The 23,700-nt window shown below is 40.8% G+C and overlaps 1 protein-coding gene and 1 pseudogene across 1 annotated transcript; one reads left to right on the top strand and one right to left on the bottom strand.

The window, feature by feature from the left end:
- Window positions 1-9: 9 nt before the first annotated feature.
- Window positions 10-11,685, top strand: LOC119742070 (enhancer of mRNA-decapping protein 3-like). Its single transcript, XM_038218093.1, has 7 exons — window positions 10-119; window positions 2,061-2,284; window positions 4,068-4,495; window positions 5,030-5,365; window positions 5,634-5,787; window positions 6,289-6,491; window positions 9,089-11,685. Exons 2-7 carry the CDS (start codon window positions 2,118-2,120, stop codon window positions 9,415-9,417), a joined length of 1,617 nt encoding a protein of 538 aa, XP_038074021.1. The 5' UTR covers window positions 10-119; window positions 2,061-2,117; the 3' UTR covers window positions 9,418-11,685.
- A 2,589-nt stretch (window positions 11,686-14,274) lies between these two features.
- Window positions 14,275-22,349, bottom strand: LOC119742122 (annotated as a pseudogene).
- Between the last annotated feature and the right edge of the window lie 1,351 nt (window positions 22,350-23,700).

Raw genomic sequence — 23,700 nt, 5'->3', positions numbered from 1 at the left:
GTCGTGCCCTCTATATTGAGGGCGCTACATAAGCCAGCTAGCTCTGAGGTTTGCTTGTCAGAACGTCGAAATTTGCTGGAAAACTCGACTAGCGTTACGTCTAGCTACGGCCATACGGGGTAATCAAATGTTTGTTATTTGGGGCTTCAATTTCAGAGAATACATTTTGAAAAGATAACGTTAATTTACCCTTGTAAATTACAACGGCAACTTTAGATTTTTCATGACAATGTGATTGTGAATGACGCTAATTTTGGTTGCCCAGTTTCCGGACAAATCACTGTCAGCGTTGGTTGTCGCAATGTTGGGTGGCTAATTTTTGAATATATTTTCTACACTTGTTTTTGATGCGCTTTTGTAGAAAAAAAATGAAATAAATATTTTAATATTAGTTTGAATTTTGTCGGAATCTGCAAACAAAAGAAAATGGAATTAAACCAGACATGACACTTTGCCAGACCAGGATTTTTTTTGAGACAATGAAATGTGTACATTTAAGGCAGAGTAAAAATTAAATGTGATTATTTTGCATACAAAAAGGAGTGCAGAAACATGATTGAAATGCTCAAAATGCACATTTTCTTAAAATCTTTGTCTTTATTCATGCTTATTTGATTATTTCAATAAATATGTGGCAGACGGCAATCATGCATACAGAAATCTAAAATTTGAATTTAAAGGTATAGTCCATGATTTTTAATTTGTGCATTCAGTTCGTTTGAAGCAACAAAAGTTCTCAAATCTAAAGAAGGGTGCTGAACAACTAACCTGATGAACTTTCAGCTCAGCTTCAGCTGTACATTTCAAGAAAACCAACATTCCAGGATCTCGATCTCAAATCAAAAGTTACTGAATCATGTTTTGAATTGGGCCTGAATTCAGCATCCTAGACATGTTTTAACTGAGCCGAATGCAGCTACGGGATGTCGCTCACTGATTCGACGAATTATAGCAAATGCGCGTGCGTGTGCGTCGTGCCAACGCTTGCGCGCGCTTCACCGAATAAAAAAAACGAACTACTAACGGAAATTTCCAATGGTGCGACTTAATACACACCATTGGAAAGGCTTTCTTTCGTGGATTTCTTCAAAATGACAGCATGCCAGAAAGAATAATTTAACAAGGAATTTAGTTCCCTTATCTTCAACCAAGTATGTTTTTCGGTTACACCTCTATGTTCCGACACCCCAATGTTCCGACTGCACATATTCCTATTCCTAACCCTAACCTAACCCTAACCCTAACCGGGAGTAACACAATCTAGGTTGTCGGAACATAGGGGTGTCGGAACATAGAGCAGTCACCTGTTTTTCAACAACAATTACGTCAGACACTTTTTGGATACATGTAGCTGCAAATGATGGACTGTAGCTTTAAATAGAACAGTATGAATGTGCCCCCCAAAAATCACAATTTTAATCACAATTTCCTATTCAGAAAAAGGGTCACCAAATGAACAGTGCCCTCACACATTTTTTAATGCAGTTAACTTAAACGGATTGATACGGCCAATGATGGCCAGGTTGGGTTGGGTTATGGTGCCCCATGACAAACTTGCCCCTTACCAAATTGCCAGTTTTATGAATATATATGACCTAGCCTAACAAACCTATCACAAAAATAATTTTGAATTTACCACGTTCTCTTGATATGACTAGTATTTTAAAAGGTAAAAAAAATTGAATAATTCGTTTAAAAAAAAATAACATGATGAGGTCATCGTGACATCACTGCAATTTTTGTCTATAACACGTCCTGAAATCCATGCATACGGAGTTTGAACCCGATTGAACCTCCGGTTCTGTAGATATAGGGCCGTAAAATGTACATTTAGGATGACGAGGGCCGTAAAGTATGTACATTTAGGATGATGTCATCATGACGTCATGATTCAGCTAAATCTTCAGATGTTGGTCTAAGTGTGTGCCAGTTTGAAGTTGATCAGATTTGGAAAAGAGTAAAATTGTAAAACAAGAGCTGTTTCGGTGTGAACATCTATAAGACAAAAAAATAAAACAATAGCTATTAAGCTTTAATCCTCATTTGTCTTTCTCGCACAGACTCCCCCCTTAGATACATACCCGTACATGTATGTAGCTGAAGTGTCCAGAGCCTGAATGGACCAGACCAGTTTTGTTGGGTGCCTTCTGTTCGTGGACTGTGGTGATTCCTTGGGCACATTCCAGGGAGAGGTGACAGATGTCAACAAAGACCAGCAGACCATCTCTCTCAAGAGACCCTACTGGAATGGAATCAAGTTTGAAGCCCCAGAAATCACTCTCCGGTAGGTGTACAACAATTTAGACACTTGAATACACTGAATTTATAGTTGGTTTTTGCCCTTCGCAGTTGTATTTTATAAACGCTGAATACTCAAGTGTTGTGCAAGGGCTTGCGAGAAAACTTCACAAGCTTACTCGGGTGAGAATCGAACCCACGACCTCCTGAATACTAGTGCACTCGTCTTTATGCACTCGTTTTAAGTCTTGAGCAAGGTGGATGACAGAAAGACATAATGCATTGTTGTAGACGATTTTATCACAAATCCAAACAAGTCCATCAGAGGTACCGGTAGTACAGTTTTGATAAATTTTGATAGTCTTTAATTCAAACCCTTCATGATGGGATTGCAACAAAACATGTTTTGCGTAAGTGTTGCTTAATATATAAGTTTTTAATTGTTTTTAATTTTTTTTTGTTCAATTTTTTTTTAAAGTTTTCACAAGTTCCTCCTTCAAACATAGACAAATAATGAGATGAGAGCCCCTTTAGCTTGGGTTGAAGTATTGAGCCTGATAATCATAGCCAAACACCAGCACCTCTGACAAACACTATTATGTTTGTGTTATAAAAATCCCAGTGGGTCTAGCCGGCCTCGCCCCACAGGGCATGCATGATTAATCGTCCCTGTCAACCACAATAGTAAACAAACTCATTTGACATGTTTCCCCAATCTCTGACCACAACAGGACACCAGCCTCACAGAAATTACATGGTAGTGTGGCTAGTACCCTATATATTTTAAAGGGACACTAGGTCCTAGAACAGCCCAATTGGGCTACAAAACGCGCTTTGAACGAGATGATGTTAAGTGGAAATAACATCTAAAAGTAGGATATAAACATCCACACAACTATCCTTTCAAAACTGGGCGTTTTTGTGTTATTCCTGTATTATGCGTGCGAGAGCAAATTTCGGGGTCCACTTTTGCGACCCCATAAATTCGAGCTGTTTGGATGCTATTTGTGATTTCATTCGTAAAGTATTGGCCTTTTGCGGACGTTGAAGAAACCATTTTTTTTTGCATTGGTGATTGGTCAAAACTGTTCCCGAGACGCACAACGTGTATATCATACACTGAGAACGACACGAAAAACTTATTTGTACTCTGTCGTGTCTGATGTAAACAAGCGGGGTTTTTTTTCGTCTTTTCTCGGGAACGGTAAGACATTAGGTTGGTTTCCTTTCAACCAGATGTTTGAACTACTATCCAAAACATGAAATGTTCGGGGATTTCAGGACCTAGTGCCCCTGTAAACGGGTACTTCAAAACTGTAGTAAGACTGGAGCTGTGTGTATACATGTAAAAGTGCATTTTGCAGCCCTTGGGAACCCCATTCATACATGTACAGCAAACTGTTGTATGACAGTGGAACAGTGTGTGTGGAAGTACAATGTACAATGGGCAACACAGGGTTAAATTAATTATTACCCTCCTGCTGTCTGAACAGTTACAGCCAATCAAAAAATCAATTCTCTTCCCCTGCCATACCTTTTACACAGGCTAGTCACCAACAGCCAGTTCATATTCCAAGCAAGTGGTAGGCACAGCTGCCAGCTGGCTTATTAATCACGTACAGTCAAAGCACAGCTGTATCAAGTTACATAAATAGTCACTGCCAGTCAATCCTGCTTTATGTGGACTGGGAGCTCTTCAACTGTTGTAAACAGTCACTTGATTAATTTTGAGTGAAAGGAGAACTTGGCACAGAATATATGTTTGCATAGGAGGGTTAACGATAAAAACCTCCCAATGTACGTTTATGTTTGTTTGTTTTTTCCTTTAGAGCTGTAGACATAAGGGATTTAAAAATCCTGCAGTCCTTCGAAGAACACAAAGCCGACGCACCCGAGAGAAAAGACACAATCAAAACCTCCCACAGCGCACCCCTGCTCAATGGAGCAGACGTGGTCCAGCACAGCAATACACCAAACAGCAAGCACAGAGCGTCAGATAACGACAGACAGAGGACACCAAGGAAACAGGATCGACAGTCCGGCGGCGGTGCGCACAGCAAGACGCCAACAAAACAACGCAGCGGGGATGCGTCGAACCAGAAAAATGCTTCAGGGGGCAACCAGACGACGATATACTCGGGTACTCAGCACTCAGCATTTCAAAGAGTTCAGAAGGAGGAGGGCAAAGGTCAAGGGTCAGAGGAGGAGAGAGAAGCAGCGGATTCTGAGAAAGGAAGAAAAAACAGATACTACTCAGGTAGGCTCTTGGAAAAATATTTCTGTAAGGCTGTGTCAGAAAAGCAACATGTTTCATTGACATTCCGTGACAGTTTGTCCTACATTTTCAGTGCTGGGGGGGGGGGGGGGGCACAGAGCTCGAAGACTACTTCATTTCCAGTCCGCAAGAAGCAAGAGACAATTTTCAATCTTAACTGGAACTTGTTTTAATTACTGTTCTTATTTTGGCACACACACACTAGGTCCATTACACATTTGTGATGCGATCAAGCTAAATGAGTCGTTTGTCGGGAATTTTTATTTGGAGATACAGGCCAAAATAGGGCCACTTCATCACATCTTTTCATCACATCTCTTGGTGTTCCAACTAATATAATTTTTGAACTAAAGATGGTATCAGCATGCAGTTTTCACAGCAGTAATGCTGAGATTGTGCTCTTTTCAAATCTGTAATACAAACAAATTTGACCAGGGTCGACAAACGACTCATGTAGCCTGATCGCAGCACATTTGTTGACTGACAACTGAGAGGTTTTTGGCATTTTTTCATCAGGAAACTTAGACACCAACCAGAAAGTGCGATCCTCGCCTCGCAAAATCGACGGCGGCCAGAAACAGAGGCGCAACTTTGGTGCAAACGCCAGAAACGAGGAGTGCTTCAGCGCCCCAGTGGAGTCATTCCTCGCAACGGACTTTGACTTTGACAAGAGCATGAGATCCTTCAACAAGGCCGCCATCTTTGAGGAGATCACTTCGACAATGGCCATGGGAGACAACAAGAAGAAGGTGAAGAATATCCCCCACGATGAGCATATTCTGTTGGAGAATGTTCCAGCTTTCCTCCATGACAAGGGGGGCAGACAAGTGAAGTGCACCTCCTATACATCAGGTAAAAAGTTTGGAAAAGTCTACCCCAGTTGCAGTCACGTCATCACAAGTCAATCACAAGTTTCTCACATGTTATCCTGTCTCAAACAAGCTGTTCATATGATCTGTGACAAAGGCATTCCCTCTTTTACTGTACATCCTCTCGTACCGGACTTGTGGTTGACCTTATGTGACTTTAGTGTCAATATGTGAAGTTAAGGATACATGTAATAAAAATTCAAACATGATAGTAAGTGTGAGAAACTTACTTCTCGCTCTGCCATCTCCAGAAACTGGTGTGGTCATCCCAGCAGCATCTGTAGACATGGTCCAGAGCCTGTACCAAGCAGCTGACAAACTGGGTCTGACCACTGAGAGGAGACTCGAAGCTGGTGGTGTGAGCGTCTCTAAGATGGCTTTAGACCTCATCGTTGGGAAAACCAGGTAAAAAAAATATGGCCGTGTCTTGGAAAGTAAGATGAGTGCAAGATAGGCCTCAGTTTTAATGGGTTGTTTATGTGTGTTCAGTTAGCGTTGTTCTTTGGTTCAAGTTCATCTATATCGTTTTATATATTAAGGGAAAAGCTGTGGAGCACCCTCTTTCAAATGCATGGAAAGGTTGTGCGGATTTGAGGCTTGATGTTCTCATGAGTTGAAAGAATTTGCCATTGTTTTCCTATCGCAGTGGATGAGTTTGGGATAAAGCCTGGCAAAAATGCCTTGGAATTTGAGGGTTTTTGTTTTTTTAATTTTGCAAAATAATTGGCAATATGATATTTAATTCCCATTGTAGCATTTTCAGTCCTTTCAGTAGAAGGATTTGGATATTTTTAGAACTCAAAAGGCAAAGTAACCTCCATAGACTGCAAACTGCAACATTCCTTCTTTAGTCACTGACATTTTTGTTTGTGTATATTTCCCTCCAAATTGTGTCCTCTCTATCAGGGTAGCTAATCAGCCCTCCGTTCTTGTCGTCTGCGGCCCGCACCTACAGGGGGCCCAGGGCATCAACTGTGCCCGGCATCTGGCCAATCACAACGCTGACGTCATACTCTTCATGCCCAACTTTGCCAAGATGCCCGAGGTGGTGACGGCAGAGCTGAGGCTGTTCAAGGAGACATCTGGGAGACATGTGACCAACATCAAAGGTAACAATGTGATTCCTCCATAATATGGGTAATCCTTACCTTTAGGACCCCTTTCCTATATAAAATTATAAGGTTAAACGACTCACCAAAACAGCTGACAAATGACACTCAAAAGTGACATTCTGATATTTCTTGGCACATTTGAACATTTGCCAGTGACACCTCTTGAATATCAGCAGGTTTAATTTTGTAGAAAGAGGGCAGGGCTTTGATTTAAGAGGGGTTAAAGACGACAATGACAAACAGAAGATATATTAAAAAAGCAAGATGGCGAACTGCAAAAAAAGGTAGGAAAGTCACATTTTCTTTGAAAGTGCTTTCAAAATTACAACTAATATAAGTTTATATGAAGAAAAAAGACTGCTTTAGCCTGAAAAAGTCACTTTGGTACTGGACAGTCGTCTGCAAAAGTCAGTTTTGAACAGAACTTGTAAAAAATAGAGGTGTCCTAAAAGTAAGGATTACCATAATATGCTCGAGACAAAAATCAGGATCTGCCACTGAAAATTTCCTTTATTTAACATCAGTTGGGCCTAAATTCTCCTACATTAAGAGGTGTGTACTGAAATCTCTTGAATTCTTTTAGATTTGGGGCATATACTGATTCCTTTCTCTTTCACATGAAGTTATGAACGACAACACAAGTCAATAATGGAAACTCGGTTGAATTTGCCGCAAACTTGGAGATCCTATTTCAAAATCAGAAACATCCATTCACAATTTATGTACCTTCCCAATTAATTTGCTAACAATCTGCAGGGTTCCCTTAGTCATGGAAAATCCTGGAATTTAAAGGGAAAATACAACATTTGCAAACATCAAAAAATAAATCTACCAAATTATTAGGAAATATTTTGCTGGACTGTTAGTGAATGACAGTCTAAAGTACCGGTATCCTGTAAAATCATGCACTTGGTGTACTTTCATTTTCAAGAAAAGTGGTATTTTGTATCAATTTCTAACACTGGTCGGCTGACCAGCGTTGGAAAAACCTGGCTTTTTTTCAAATACTTGCCCCAATTGACCATATTTAGTTCTAAGTTTGCATTTCTTTGCAATCGATTACACACCTGTGAATGGGTACAAGCCAGCTAGACTGGTTCCCTGACCTTACAATTCCCTAACCTCTATATATTGCTCAGTTTCATCTTAAATGGAGTCAGGGAGCTAGACAACAGCAAAATGATTGTTTTTATTGGTTTTTATAGCATCCACGAACCCAAAACGTCAAAAAAAGTCAGTGTAACAATATTTGCCATAAAATACTAACCTCCCAAATCCATCCATTTCTGAAAATTACAACAAAAGCAAATGATGTATATTCCCTTTAACGCTGTCGTTGAAAGTCATGAAAAAGTCATGGAATCCTGTTCAACCCATAAAGGATGATGCATAATACGTTGATTTAGCTATGGCAGTCTTCCAGTTTACTATACTTCCTCTTTTTATGTATGCTCTATACTGGTTGCATGTTCAGTGCACCATTGTGATGTCTTTGTGGCGCTCAGTGGTCTTTGGTCAAACTGGAAGGCTGAAAGGGAGTGGCATCCCTTGCCTCAGTGGGATGCCTGGCCATTGTAGATACAATCCTTAGATGTAAAAACAGCATAGGAATTCGTCATGAAAAGCCCTAATTTTTTTTTTGTGGGAACCCTCATTTGAAGAAAACAAGATGGCACAAAACAAGTTAATGATTATACCAAATTCAAAGAAATCCACCCTAGCACTGTAAAAGGGTTTGATTTCAATTTTATTACTTGAAACCACCTTCGTTGTGGATAAAAGCACAACCATTCTGAAAAGGAAACAACTTTTTATTGATGAGGTGCTGATAAAAATTAAAGGTAACGTCCATCATTTGTAATTTGTGCATTGTGTTTGTTTGAAGCAACAAAAGTGCTCAAAATCTAAAGAAGCCGGGTGCTGAAGGAACTACTAACGGAAATTTTTAATGATGCCTCTTTAGACACATCGTTGGAAAGGCCTTCTTTCTCTTTCATCGATTTCTTCAAAATGACAGCTTGCCAAAAAAAAACTTTTTTAGTCCCATTACTATCTTTAAACCAAGTATGCTTTTCAACAATAATTACGTCAGTCCCTTTTTGGATATCTGCAAATGATGGACTGTACTTTTAAAGAAAACAATACATTTCTGACAGAGAGCGTGCTGTTTTACATTTACACTGACTATATTAGAGGCAGTGTGCACTGCTGTGTGAGATGCACACGGTGAAAACACCTAGGTCTGGGTTTGTTATGCTTTTAATAGGGCTCGTTCAATGACCGCCATCTCTGTAGGAGAATTGCAACTGCGTATTGTACGCAATCAAGCACGCATTGTGCAGTGTTGAAAATGTTCCAAACACGCGCTTGTTGCTCGAAATGTGTTAGAATTACGACACTGCTGATGCGCGTTATGCAAGTTGACGCTCAAAATGCCTATGCACGTGGCTGGTCTGTAGGAAAGGACGTCATCTGAACGAGACCTATAGTACATGTGTATGGAAACGTGGGTACCTGGTTCCCAAAATGTCCGTTAAAGCACAGCCCTAGACTGTAATATCTGTTTTGTAACTCTTTTCTTGTATTCATCGCAGACTTGCCAGAGGAACCCCCAGATCTGATCATCAGCGCCTTGGACACGCCAACCGACACCTCCCTGTCCAAGCAGCCCTGGCTCAAGAGCATCGTCACTTGGGTCACGGCCAACAAGGCCTCGGTTCTCTCCGTCGATCCAAGTCCCAACCACAGCGTCCGGAGCAAGTGGTCCGTCGTAACGGCTCTACCTCTGTCCTACGACAACACTAATGCCGGCTTGCTGTATCTCTGTGACGTGGGCATTCCGTGCAAGGTTTTCAGTTCGGTCGGCGTGAAGTACACGTCACCGTTCAAGGACAAGTTTGTTGTGAGGCTTCATAATCGTTAAATGGCTCAGGAAAACTGGTGCATGTATTGTCATGATATCGTCAAAACTTGTTGTGTTAGTGCTGTAAAAACATTTCCTTAAATGTTTCATTCCCTATTTATTTTATACAGGACCTAATCATCTAAACAGGATATTTTCTATGCTATTTTCATGAAAAGAAGAAAAGGGAAGTTCTTGCATGCAGTTATTTAAGCTAAAGTGAAAAATGGTTTTAAAATGAATATGTGGTTACCATATTCTTTTGAATATAATTTATACCTTGATTGCATTTTGTAAATGCATATTTTTTAGAAGTATTAACCTAAATACTCTAAAATCTCCACCATCCAACAACAGGTTTGCAGTTGTTTTATGGGAAAGAATGTTGCAACCTGACGCCTTTGTGTTGTAGTCGTGTTATAATTTGCAGAACAGGAAGAGAAATAGCATGAACTAAAGTTGAGGATTATATAGGGTTGTTCATTTACGCTTAGTACAGGAAACGGGTACCCGTTAAAGAAACCCAACGCCAAACATGCCAACATTCAAATCTCGGAAGTTGCTGTTCAGATTATTTACAAAGGTCCACACGATAGTACTACCACATCCGTGCATCAATACAGCAAGATACAAGCGTGTACAGAGACCTTAATAGCTTTGTGGTGTAAACTGCAGCTTTCGCAAGCATTATAATATGTGAAATATGTTTTGTTTTCCCATGTGGCCTGGTTTTTTTATTTTGAAAATTCCCCACAAATGACTTCGAAACCTTTCTTTTCATTGTCTGAGAAGTCACTCAGTAATTTGTAAAGTTGGCTACGGGTACCCAATCCCATTATCTAGAACCGGTTCCTGACATTAACGGTCGGGTACTCGATTCCGATGCACTAGCCCTACATGTAGCATTGTGTTTGTTTTGATGAGAGGCAGCAACTTAGGAGATACAGTCATTTCAGCAGCATTCTACTCATAACACCTTGTGTCAAAGGGATATCTAAAGTTTTACCTATATCCCAGCTTTGTTTTCAGATATTAGCCCCCTGGCTTGGGCGAGAGACTCTGGCTACATACAGCCCATGTACTGTGTCATAACATCGAATCCTATAATATTAGGCCAAAGTATTTGGTCGTATATTTCCTATATTTTCTTCTCCTTTAATGCTTCTAACTTATTCTGAAGCCTCGCTGAAGACAAAGAGACAAAGCCAAGGCTTAAAAAACCCAAACAAAAATTAGGATGTCTTTTATTTGGGAGATGGATTGGGGGGGGTGTTAAACATGGTATCCACCTGTTAGTGTTGGTGTTGCTGTTCTGGGATAATTTAAAATGACTGAAGCAGAGAAGTAAGACTGTCGAATGCCTTTTTTCCAAGTGGAAAAACAATTCATCAACGCAATTGTGCATTTTGTTCTTGAAAGTGAATTAGTTCCCTGGCTACAAAACGTTGGTGCATGTTGTCATTTGGTGCATGTGGTAATGTGTTGACATTTAGTCTGCCTGCAGTAAAAAAACAAATTCCAGCTGATTGAAAAGTCATTGTTAAAGGATGTGGATAGCTTGTCACTGTGATGAAGATAAAAGGGGGAGTTAAATGTTTCGAGAAAACCTAAGCATCATCTTGCTATCTTTGAATCTACATTTACATTTTATGTACATGATTGATAAGGTATAGTGTCAATGATTATCCTTAATTGTGATGATAAGGCAAAGCCATCAGCATTAAGCATTTTTTTGTCTTTCAAAAGTATTCTTTTTATTAGAAGTCGGGTCTGTTTTGATTTTTTTCAAACATATGAGAAAGATGACCCAAACGAAGTATCTGATAGAAGCAAGTGTTTCAAATTCAGGTGTAAAACCAAAGTCAGTTTTCGATTTTTTGAAAAGTAAGAAAAAAACTCGACATACTACAAAGAGGGTTTTTTATGGTGTTGTTTATGTGAAACAAAGTGTCTAACTGGTTCGATGGTGTAATTCAAAGATGCTCTTACCATCACTTTTTTTATTTGCTCGAACGTGTACTTTTCTCTGAGTTGCTATTTACATTGTACCTCCAAATGCATGAAGGGAAAATTAAGAAGAGGAGACCGTTTTTCCTACCAAAACAGCGTGCAGTTAGCACACAGTGCAACTTTTTTTTTCACTTTCGTTGTAATTTTATATTAAAACAAAGGATGTCGATACGTCAAAAACAGCAATTCGGTATCTTAGAATTTTTTTCCCAATCCTGTTTTTTTTTTCATCGTAAAAATAAACCAAAACATATTCATGTATATCATGTGAAATCGTCATTCCTCTTAAAATGTTAACAAAATTCATTGTTACTTTGTGTGCTTAAAGCCCACCGTTGCCGAAATTTCGGACTTATGAGGCGTCGGACATAATTTTATGAGGCGTCGGACTTGTGAGGCATACATTCCCTTCATAGGTCCGACGCCTCATAAGTCCGACGCTTCTTAAGTCCGACAATGGACAAACACTGTTTCGGACTTATGAGGCGTCAGAGCTATGAGGCGTCGGACTTATGGGGCGTTGGACCTATGAGGCGTTGGACCTATGAGGCGGAGTAAATAAATGTGATGCCTCATTAAGTCCGACACCTCATAAGTCCGACACCTCATAAGTCCGACACCTCATAAGTCCGACGCCTCATAATTCCGAACTGTCGGACTTATGAGGCGTCGGACCTATGAGACGTCGGACATGAGCGGACCCACTTTGACGTGACCTCGTGCAATAACTGCAGATGAATCTAATCCTGCTAAATGGGTTTTTCCCGCAGATGAATATCGATCACTCGAGGGACGGACTAAGCTATCAAATCGCTTTTTTTTTCATCACTGCAGTTAAATGGAGTCTTAAATATTTGTGGCTTTTTAAACTCAAGTAAATATATGTTTAAAGCTACAGTCCATCATTTGTAATTTGTGCATTTTGTTCATTTGAAGCAACAAAAGAGTTCAAATTCTAATGAAGGATACTGAGCAACTAACCTGATGAAGTTTCAGCTAAGCTTCAGCTGTACATTCCGAGAAAAACAGCTTTCTAAGATCTCAATTTCAAATCAAAAGTTACTGAATCATGTTTTGAATTGTTTTGAATTGCAGCTATACGCGACGTCGCGCACTGATCCGACGAATTATACAACCGCGCGCGCGTGTACGTCGTTCCAATACTTGTGCGCGCTGCGCTGAATAACAAAACGAACTACTAATTTAAATTTTCCTACGGTGCTTCTTAAGAATCACCGTTGGAAATGCCTTCTTTCGTTGATTACTTCAAAATGACAGCTTCCCAGAAAGAATAATTTCACAGGGAGTTTAGTTCCCTTACTATCTTTCAACCAAGTTTGTTTTTCAACAATAATTACGCCAGTTACTTTTCGGATGGCTGCAAATGATGGACTATAGCTTTAAGTAATGTTTGTAATGTTCGGCAAAGCCCGACCTACACCAGCCAAGCCTGGGCAAGCCCAACCATGTCTGGCCAAGCCAAGACCGGCGGAGAAGATCCTTTTAGACTAGCCAAGACCCGCCAAGACTGTCCAAGTTCGGTTAATCCAACCAAGACTGGCCAATTCCGGCCAATACCGGTCAGACTGGCAGAGGGCCGGGCAAGACCGACCATAGACTGGTGTTGTGTACGTGGGTCACATATTGTGGTGGACCAGGCAAGTTCAGCCAAACTTGGTCAAGCCAGAACAAGTCCGGCCAAGTCTGGCAAAAACAGGAGCAGACTGCTCAAGCCAGGCCAAGGTCAGCCAGACCGGCAAAGACCGGTCAAAATTTGCCAAGCCCGGCTTAATCAGGTTAAGTCACTTGTCCAAGTCTGGCAAGACAGGAGAAGACTGTCCAAGACTGGCCGAGACCCGTCAATAATTGCCAAGGAGGAGGCCCTTTTTTCCCTCCAAATGGCCGCCCGACCGGGCTATTTTCAAGATAGCCACCAGCTTTTTTTTAATGGTCGCCACTTGGACTCAAGAAATGACACACCAGCTGCTTTAAATGGGCTATATGCAACAGACAAAGAGGCTAAAATTACGTCACTGAGTTTAAAATTTATTATTTTTTCGGTTAAAAAAAGAGGTTGCCTCCAAAAAGGAAACGGGCTTGGACGCTAAACATTTATGGGGCCTTACTTGCATAAAAGTAATTGAAACCGCTGCTGTATTTCCGGCCAAGTAACTTGTCTCATTTGTTATAGTGTGCAGGTATTACGGCTGTCATTCCGTAGACGAATCATTGATCCTCGATGTTTTGTCAATAACGTGCAAAAAAACTCGTATCAGTCTCCTAGTGACCGAAAAGATGTCGCTGAACCTGAACTTTGGTACTGTTTGCGAAGAATATACTTATTCGAGTGACTTTACCACCCACTTTGTAAATAAACCGAAGTTAGTAACTTCGCCATGCGAGCAGTTCTGAATCCCTTTGGACAAGTACGTATGCACGTTTTGGGTTTTTGTTTCAGTCAAAGGTGGCTTTTCATATGGCAAATTCTATACTTCTATAATCAAATACACACATATCCAAGCCAAGTGTGCGACGTGACATGCACTGGAGCCACAAACCGTAAATGAACCGTGATGCGCCCCCCCCCCCCACACACTTTTTTTCGTATTGAAAAATCAAAAAGAAGGTGGAATTAGTGATATTTTTCGAACTATACCCAACAAGCAAAATGTAAGTAGCACTGAAAAACGGGGGAAAAGGTACAAGGTTTTTATTGCGCCAGTATGATGTAAGGTTAAGCCGTAAAGCATAATGCCGGGCGGATCCGGACATTTTTTTGTAGGGGGGTGTCAGGCCCGTCAGATACAGATAATTATAACCTCTGCAGAATGCCATCTTTTTTTTATTAATATACATTTTATTCGGCATACAAACAAACAAATAACGAAAATCCGAACAATAAAAAACGTTCAGAACAAGAACGAAAGCAAGAGGCATGCATATGCCTGGAATTGAACAAGTTTACCTACAAACTGTGACCCGAGGGCCTTCAATTCCAATTACTCTGGCTATACACACATAAATGATATTATGAATATATAAAGCAATCTATACAAATCTATTAAAGCAATATGCACATTAAAAAACACAGGTGCTTAATGGTAAAAAGTCGCAAAGATTATCTCCATAAAACATTAAAATACCACTGAAAATGGAAACGTGATTAAAAATATACCAGAAAAATAAAAAATAAGTAAATAAAATTAGAACAAATAGCCTCCCTCTGTCTAAAATCAGAGTATGTTCAGAAAAAACCAAAAGAATTGTGGCTGGAAACGTTTGTTAAAAGAATATAATATTTAATCAGCGAATAATTGTTCACCTATTTATCTAATGGAAAACGACATCTCTATGGTTGCACTAGTACTGTGCCTATAGCACCAAACATTCATCAGTTCAATATTTTTCCCCTTATATTACCTAGTCCGTCTGCCGGTGGGGGAAGAATATGGAAACCAACAGGAACGCGCATTTTTCTTTTAAATTCTGTTGTAAATTTCATTTGAATTTATTGGTAATAACCTCTTCAATGGCATACATTACTTTGGTATTAATATATTTTTAAAATAACTAAAACAAACATGTTTTCTAAACTAAATATATCAAAATTGACTATAGTCAAGCTGACCTACACCGAGCTAATTCCCACTACTCAGTCCAGGAATGAACCATGCTGTATTTGTTTTACTACACCTCATAAATATTTAGTAGCCTCACAGTCTTTTTAGTAGCCTCACTGCCTTGTCGATAACGGCCTTGGTAGATTTTGCATCTTTATTTAGCACAAATCAAATTCATATCGTCGAAATAGTCTGTTGCCAAACACTCTTTGCTGCAGTAGTAACAGGGACTACAACAACAGACTGGTTCCGTAAAAATTGCATGCCATTGACTACATCTCTACGAGGCGGGTTCCAGAGGGAATTTTCGGTGCTACCAGAAAAACACTACCGCACGGCAGCGAGCTGGATACTCATCGGGGATGACGTCACCTGCACGCGTATCATTTTTACTTCCTGGACGCGCGGCCCAGGCCAATGAGGCGCTCTAATTTGATCATGAATATTCATAAGGTGTAGTAATACACTTTGCAGTGGGTTCTGAGAGGAAACTTCTAATTCAGTAAATCCAATCCTTATTTTCTGGTACAGATAAATCAATGAAATGTGATGAGTTGTACTTCAATAATCCAGTTGGAAGGGTTAATTTACCGGCCCAAATTTAAATTTTAAATTGAACACAAAACAAGGGATTTTGTTTTTCTTATGAGATTAGTAAACTCTCTTTAATATATGTATATATTCCCAAATAGCCTGGCAAAATAACCGATCGTTCCAGGGACTACAAAAAAAATTAAGGTATTTCCTCATTGGTTTTTTTTTATAATTATATTGCTTCCCTGCTAAGCTATAATTTGAAATGTCAGCTGCTTTGTAATTGTATCCCATAAATTTTGAAACCAAAGCTTATTCATTGCTCCATTCGCTGTCAGAACTTGACAATTCTACTTCCTCGAAGTACTGGTCTTGCCCTTTAGGGATTTCAGTTATGGAATCTGATTTAGCCTCTCTCGTGACAATGCTATCAAACCATTTTCCGTACTGTAGGGATTCTGTCCCCCGGTATAACTACCACCGACCATCGCGATCCCACCATCCCCCATCTTACCGGACTCGGATTTGATAGCTCGAGCCCTGTATGCCACGCATCCACCTAAGAAAAAGACCACCACAACAAGAAGGCCTATGCTCACCCCCATCAGTGCTTGGATTAGAGTGGTAGCCTCACCCACGGAGAGACTTAGACCAATATTCTCCCCAATTATGCAAGGCTTAGATATAGTAGGCTTTGGAGGAGATGTAGGCGGGGGGGCGCTGTCACAGACGGTATCAAGTCGGACCAGAAGCGTAGAATGTGGTCCCAACCGATGTCAACCCCTGAGCGAGCGTCAGGACAGGAGTCAAGAGTCATGAACTTGAAGTTGTCCGAGTCGAAGTTGGGCCACTCAGCTCCGGAGAGGGACATTCCAGGGTGCCTGAAAAAAAAAATTATACTCTTCATTGGTATTGAAGAAATTACCTCACAACTTGTTGTTTGTCCTTGTCTAAATAATAACATTTTAACAAAGGGCACTACCCTTTCTGTAGCAACTGTTTCACTTGTACTCACCGCCCTGTCCAAGCTCTGTCCAAGAGAATGTGTAATTCTAAATTGAGCTCACATGAGAAATTGCGTTTAGCCGAGGATAACGAGTTTTCTTACCCATCGTGAACGAAGTTTCTCAGGGATGTCATGATTTCAAGGCTCATCTGTTTATCTCGAAGCCGGTAGGAAAGCTGGAATTCATCAATAGGTGGCTATATGGATCTCCAAAAAGGAACTGCAGATCATCGGCGTGCGACGGTCCGGCTAGTGGAGGCAAGAAGCTGTTGTAGTGCTTTAGTGGCTCGTGGTCGAAGGAGTAAACATAGACAGCGTTCCCATTGTCAGAGTGAAGTCGTGCTGTGTCCAAGGTGCTCCAAACTGACAAGTAATCCTGCATGAATTGTCTGAAACTACCCCGCGTCTGACAGGTGTCATCAAGTCCTCCTTTACCCAGATACTCAGTAGCAAGTGCGACAGATGCCACCTCTGGATTGTGAAACGAAAGCAGGCTGACCTCTCGTATGATTTGCTGGATTTCGTCGGACGTTGAGCAGTAGCTTAAATTGCTGGGTAGGAGATGGAACGACTGTCCGGAATTTTCATCCGAATTCATTCCCACGATGAGGTCCACGCTGCTGAATTTACCGGCTTTAAGGAGATTCATTGGCGAATCTGTCAGAATGTCATGGTCCACTACAACTGGAAACGCACGGCCGAATTGGGGGTTCTGAGTTTTGAGTACAAAATCTGAGGCTGGCTTTTCGCGGAGACATTTGATCATGAGTTCACTGTTGGTTATGGGACAGTCCAGGGCTATAGCTAGAGCTTGAGCCTTTTCTGGAGCATTGGGTTGGATCTGGTTGTCGACTGGAGGGGAGATGGCTGTAGAACTCATCAGCACAGCTCGTTGGAAAAGATCCTGTGCCTTCTCAGATAGAACCAGAAAGTGAGTAAGCTCAGCCCCTGCTCCGTGACCGATGACTGTTATACGCCCAGCATCCCCACCAAAGCTCCCAATGTACTTTTTGACCCAAGTGAGAGCGGCCAGGACGTCGTGCAGTCCGTAATTACCAGGAGCTTTCTCATCTCCGGTGGACAGGAACCCAAGAGCTCCCAGACGGTAATTGGGGACAACCACAACTGCTTTCAGCTTGGAGGCCAGCAGAATTGGGTCATAGACTGACGACGTGCCTGCAATTCCAGCACCTGGATGGACAAAAACTACGACCGGTAGTGCACCACCTGTTGTTGGTGCGTGGATGTTCAGAGTCAGACAGTCTTCACTGGTTTGGTTGAACCCAATCCGAACCATCCAAGGATCTAAGGTAACACCCTGTGGGCAGGCAGGCGGTAGCATCTCTGGTATTCCGAGTGGTTCATTCCACGATCCCGTATCTTTAGGCGGTCTGAATCGCAAATCACCGACGGGTGGTTTTGCATAAGGGATTCCCAAGTACTCGGCAATCTCCTCCCCACCCATCGCCTCGTCAGCAACTCTCAAGGAACCAACCACAGACCCTAAGACGTATAAACCGTCTTCAGTTGTGATCTCCACCGTCTTGGTGTCAGACTTGTCCATAGTGCCACTTCTTACCGGGACATCGATAGAGCATTGAGAGTTAGGGTCAGCAGGCACGGCATTTGAAGGGATGTAGTCATTCCATAAGGCCATCTTGTCTGCCTTGAGGTGCTGTCCTGTTGTGATGTTCGGCTCCAAGATGATGTAAGTCTCATTTTCAGCATCGAACTCTGGCCACTCAGGAAGACCATCTCCATTGGGATCGCTGAAAATAAAAAGAACAAAATTATAATCTAAAGTATAATATAAATCTAACAATAAATAACTAAAGTGAGGAAGGAACATTTCTCGCAAGACGCAAGCATATCTTGGATATTGTGTCGTGGAGAAAAAGGCATCAGATATCCATGTAATGGACAATCAGAAGATGGGAAACGGAAGTTGTTTGGGGAAAAAAAAAAATTCGCGGCCCTATATGTTGTCAACGTCGCAATGTCATTGCACAAAATGTGCCTGCCACACTTCAAACTCCTGCGTTCATAAAGAGGACCAGAAGTCTGGCATGGACTACTTTGCAAGACAGTAACAGAGTTACCTGCATAAAAGTAATTAGAACTGTTGCAAGATTTACAGCCTCAACTTGTCTCATTTGTTATATTACAGTGTGGAGGTATTATGGATGTCATTCCATAGATGATTAATTTATTCTCGATCTTTTGTCAATAGCTTGCACAAAAAAAAACTCTTAATAATCTCTTAGAGACCGAAAAGATAAATACTGACGGTTGCCATGATCTTTTTGTCGCTGAACCTGAACTATGGTCTTGTTTGCGAAGAGCTTTACCACCCACTTTGTAAATAAATGAATTTCGTTATTTCGCCATGCATACAAGCAGTTTTTTTCGCAGTAATTGTATAAAATATAAAACCAACGTTGCCTCTTGTTATAATTTTATTCAGGTAAGGCATTACTTTTTTAATATACAGGGTGAGTAAAACCAAATGCGCAACCCAAACCCCAAATATATTTCATATTAAAAAAGCACCAATAATGTCTGGAAAGCCAAGTTCATAAGCTACTTTTCGATGAAAAAAAAATGAAATTGCTCAATCCGTTCAAAGAATATCATCTTAAACCTGTTTCGTAAGAAAAAGCAATTTGTTTATTCTAACTGCTTGGAACAACAAAGAAAATGACAAAGAATACTTGTTTCAACAACTTGTAGTACACAATAAACAATCGTTGTTAGGCAAACTTTAAGATTAATAAAACCCACTTAAAAAAAAGACGGGCATTCAAAAGGACTTTATTGAATATTTTTGAATATTTTAAATTTTAAACTAAGGTTTCAACGCTGGTGCATGTTTGAAGACAATTGTGACGACGATTCTTGAGATCGCATTTTGGACGAGAGAGGTTTTAGGGCCATTGTGTTTAAATGGTGATATTGTTTAAACGGATTGAGCATTTTCAGTATTTTTTTTTATTAAAAGTAGCTTATGAAATTCGCTTTCCAGTCATTATTATTTTTGGTGTTCATATTTTTGTTTATATGAAATATAATTTTGGGTTTGGGTTCCGCTTATTTGTTACTCACCCTGTATATAGACGCTGCCAAGGTTCATGAACCAAGTGGAGATACCTCCCCAAGAAATCAAAACCCTCTACGCTTTTTATTGCAGCCAAATTAGTGTAGTGGTACAGTAGTCGATGTTTCAATAAGGTACTATTGGATCAAAAGTGATAAGGGTTTTTCTTGACAATTAAAGAGTGTACGCTGTCGCTTCTGAGCCTTTTGGGCACACGGAGGTTGACCATTATTTTGAACAGGAGGATGTCATGTTGCCACGTCTTGTGAGGCGCGCAAACACTGTCTTTTTACTCGCTTGGGCTGGCAGTTTAGTTCTCCAAGCATTTAAAAGTATCTCAGTTTCAATTGTTACAAATGGCCTTATAAGCAAAATAAATGGTCATGTTTTGGTTTCAAATCTTTTTAAAAATTAGGTTTCATGGGTTTTGTTTGGAGGGGGTGCTTTTTTGGTTGCTTTTGATAAACGGCTTAGAAATAGCCTTCGTGGCCTTTTTGAAGATTGTTTGGAAAAAGTTTATTAAATTTCTTCCGTCTCTTTAACTGGTAGTTTTTGGGGTAAGTAGTCAAAAAAAGCGACCCTTAAAAAATGTATTATTTGAAATTGAGTAACAGTAGGCCTATATATTCTGCAAATCAATGGACGGATCATCAGCCCAAACTGACACCAGGTCGGACAATAATGAACGACTCTGGTTTGGGCAATTATACGTAGTCTGCCCGGTTAATTGTTCCTCGCCGCTGTAAAATGATTACTAATCATTGTAGGGTTTCGATTTTAAGATATTGAATACTCATTGAATAGCAAAGTTTGTCCAGTAGCCCAAAATGAAAAGAACAAAATTATAATCTCAAGTATATATAAATCTACCAATAAATAACTAAAGTGAGGAAGGAACATTTCTCGCAAGACGTAAGCATATCTTGGATATTGTGTCGTGGAAAAAAAGGCATCAGATATCCATGTAATGAACAATCAGAATCATTGTAGGGTTTCGATTTTAAGATATTGAATACTCACCCAGTCTTAGCAAAGTTTGTCCAGTAGCCCAACATCGATTCACTGAGCAAAGCAGACACACTCTCCGGATGGGACCACAAATAGGCTCCGAATACAAATCCGATCTCAAAACCATGTCCAGCACCGTCTATCAGGTCAGGTGGGAAGGTGTTATTGTCAACCTCCGAGAGGTATGTGAAGTAATACATGTAGGTGTTCGTGGAGTTGTATTTGTAAGACGGACGGGAGTGGTCACGTGCGGTCACGACAGCAGGTGCCAAGAAGATAGAATCACCAGAGAGATCAAGCACAACACGCAAATTTTGCCTCAGATCTTCGAGGCCTGAGCTAGCCGTGTATATAAACTTGGCAGTCTCTGTCAACTCCTGGTAGTTGCTACACTGATAGAGAGACTTCATTGCTTCACCTATCACCAAGGACATTCCAAATGAGTCAAGGATGGGAGGCAGGATTTCAGCGTATAGAGCGAGACTCCCTTCGTCGCTGTTTATCCCAACCATGAAGTCATACTGACTAGCGAGTCCTGAAGCGGATAGACGGTGGAGGTAGTCGGGGAAGAAGTCTCCGTCGACGATTGGATAGTAAGGAGATAACTGAACGATCGTAACTGGTAATTTAGCTGCAGCTGTTAGAATATCGTCGACTGATGCAGCACGCAGACAATCTATCAATTGCCTTGAGTCAGCCAACTCCTCACATTGCAAGAGACTACCCAGTTGTTTGGTCCGCATTGCTGCTTCTTGATGTGAATTTGTAAAAACCCGGTGAGCTGTTCCACTTTCTAAGACTACTCTTTGAAATAGACTTCTGTCGTTGAGAGGGGAAATCGCTTGCATCGCAGCACTTATTGCACCGGCAGACTCCCCGAAGATTGTTATCATATCCGGATCACCGTGAAAATTGCCGATATGTTCCTTGACCCATTGCATGGCCAGGCGTTGATCCCAGAGCCCGTAGTTTCCCTTGGCCGAGTTGTCTCCAGTGCTGAGAAATCCCAGAACGCCGAGACGGTAGTTGACAGTCACTACAACAACACGCCCAAGATCGGCTAGGATGGACCCATCATAGAACGCCCCAGCCCCGAAACTAAAGCCGCCACCATGAATCCAAATCATGACTGGGAATGAAACCTCTGATGAGGAGAAATTGACCTCGGGAACGAATATATTCAGAGTCAGACAGTCTTCGTCCCAATCTCCATTCATTGGATGCGGGCAATTGGGCCCATATGCCGTCGCGTTCAGCACGCCCTGCCATGGCTCTTTGGGTATGGGTTTAGCAAATCGCAGTGATCCTACCGGCGGCTCAGCATAACGTATCCCTTTGTAGGCCGTTACACTCCCGTTTAGAACAAAATAGGTCGTACCAAACAGAGATCCTTGTGTAGTGTTGATGATTTCGTTGGACCAACCTTCTGTCTGACAAGAGCCTAACTTGTGAAAGAATAAAACAGGATACATTTTACCAGAACGAAGGCAAAGCCGACTCTAGCCCCCTCCATAGTGGCTGACTGTTCATCGACGATTGCTCAGGTTAGTCTGAGAGCGTTATAGACAGCCTATAGCGTAAATACCCAACCTATACAAATACCAATAACTTATACAAATATTAAGTTCTTTTAATGCTGCAATAAGTGAGTTTCAGTGACCAAAGTCCTTTTTTTATTACACAAATCGAATGGTTTGCATATCAATATGTACGTGCAATCAACTGGAAGGTCGGAATCTAATGAAAGACCAGAAATATTTACAAACTTAGTACTCAATAGACAATAGGATCCTGTGGATACTGATTTGATTAAATCTAAAATTAAACTGATCTTTAATGTAATATTGGTCCGCCGTCACAGTTCAGTCGGCGTCTTGATAATTACTTTCGTAACTTTCAAATTTACCGTGGAAGATTGAAATGACTCTCTTCTACAGGAAGGGTTATAATTTTGATAAATTCGTTGTCATGTATCTAGCAACGGAAATCAAAGAAACGACATAAGTCATAAAAGTATTGGCTTTAGGTGTTTGCATAAGGGTTTGATAATCAAGAACGATGTATGTACTCCTCTGCTGTGTAAAACAAAATTCAAAACTATTTCACTGCAAGTCGCTTTAACATGTTTAAGATCAATTTGATCATTAAATCCCTCATGGGGGCGGGGGATATAATCCTCCGGGGATGATCCCTGTTGCATCATCGTGGATCATTCTTTAGAACTAAGAAAACTTCAGCCAAGTTTTAGATTTTGAAATACTACATTAAATTATCCTTGTTGGCGGATCCACTTTGCTGCAGTTTTGTGGGGGAAACGATTCAAATTTTACGCTTTTACCGTGCCAAATCGCATCGGACATAGACAATAGTCGTTTCTATCCCTTACGGATTTGGACGCTTGACGCATGCAGTACGGAAGACACCCGTCTGAGGTGGCCGCTAATGGTTTTGTCGGCCTCGTGAGAATTGTCAATTAACAGTCAAATTTTACAATAAGAAAAAAATATGTTTTTTGTTTTTTTTTGATAAAATGACTGGAATTTTAACGTGTTTGATTTGGATGGTATCTATACCACAAATCAGTTGTACCTCCATGAACCTTGTACTATGTACGCACATTCTGATAATGGAGTGCATTGTTCCACTTTTCCGGCACTGTCAGGATCACGAGTGCGTGTTTCGGTGTAACAAAGTTGTCAGTAAAAAGTTGGCGCAGAAAAAAAAACTAATCGTAGTCTGCATTAACAGGGGTGCTTGCCGAGATGCACGCCGGTGTATACAGACGAGTGTCAGCAAGTCAATGACATAATTAATAGGCCTACATGTCGGTGAAGCGCGCTATTTGTCTTTCATTGTTGATGACACATTGTGATTAGTCTTGCACTAATGCGTCATTCTAATTGCGCCAATCAATCTGCTATACATCGGATGAGAGGACTTAACCAGTTCATGTAGCGCAGTCTAGTACGACCGGTCACGTCAGACTGAAACCCGAAAACAACTCTAATATAAGGTGAATTAACACGTGAATT

The sequence above is a fragment of the Patiria miniata genome, unplaced genomic scaffold, assembly GCF_015706575.1.
Source record: "Patiria miniata isolate m_02_andy unplaced genomic scaffold, ASM1570657v1 HiC_scaffold_5, whole genome shotgun sequence".
Taxonomy (NCBI): domain Eukaryota; kingdom Metazoa; phylum Echinodermata; class Asteroidea; order Valvatida; family Asterinidae; genus Patiria; species Patiria miniata.
The sequence above is the reverse complement of the archived record's forward strand: the minus strand, read 5'-3'. Positions and strand labels throughout refer to the sequence as shown.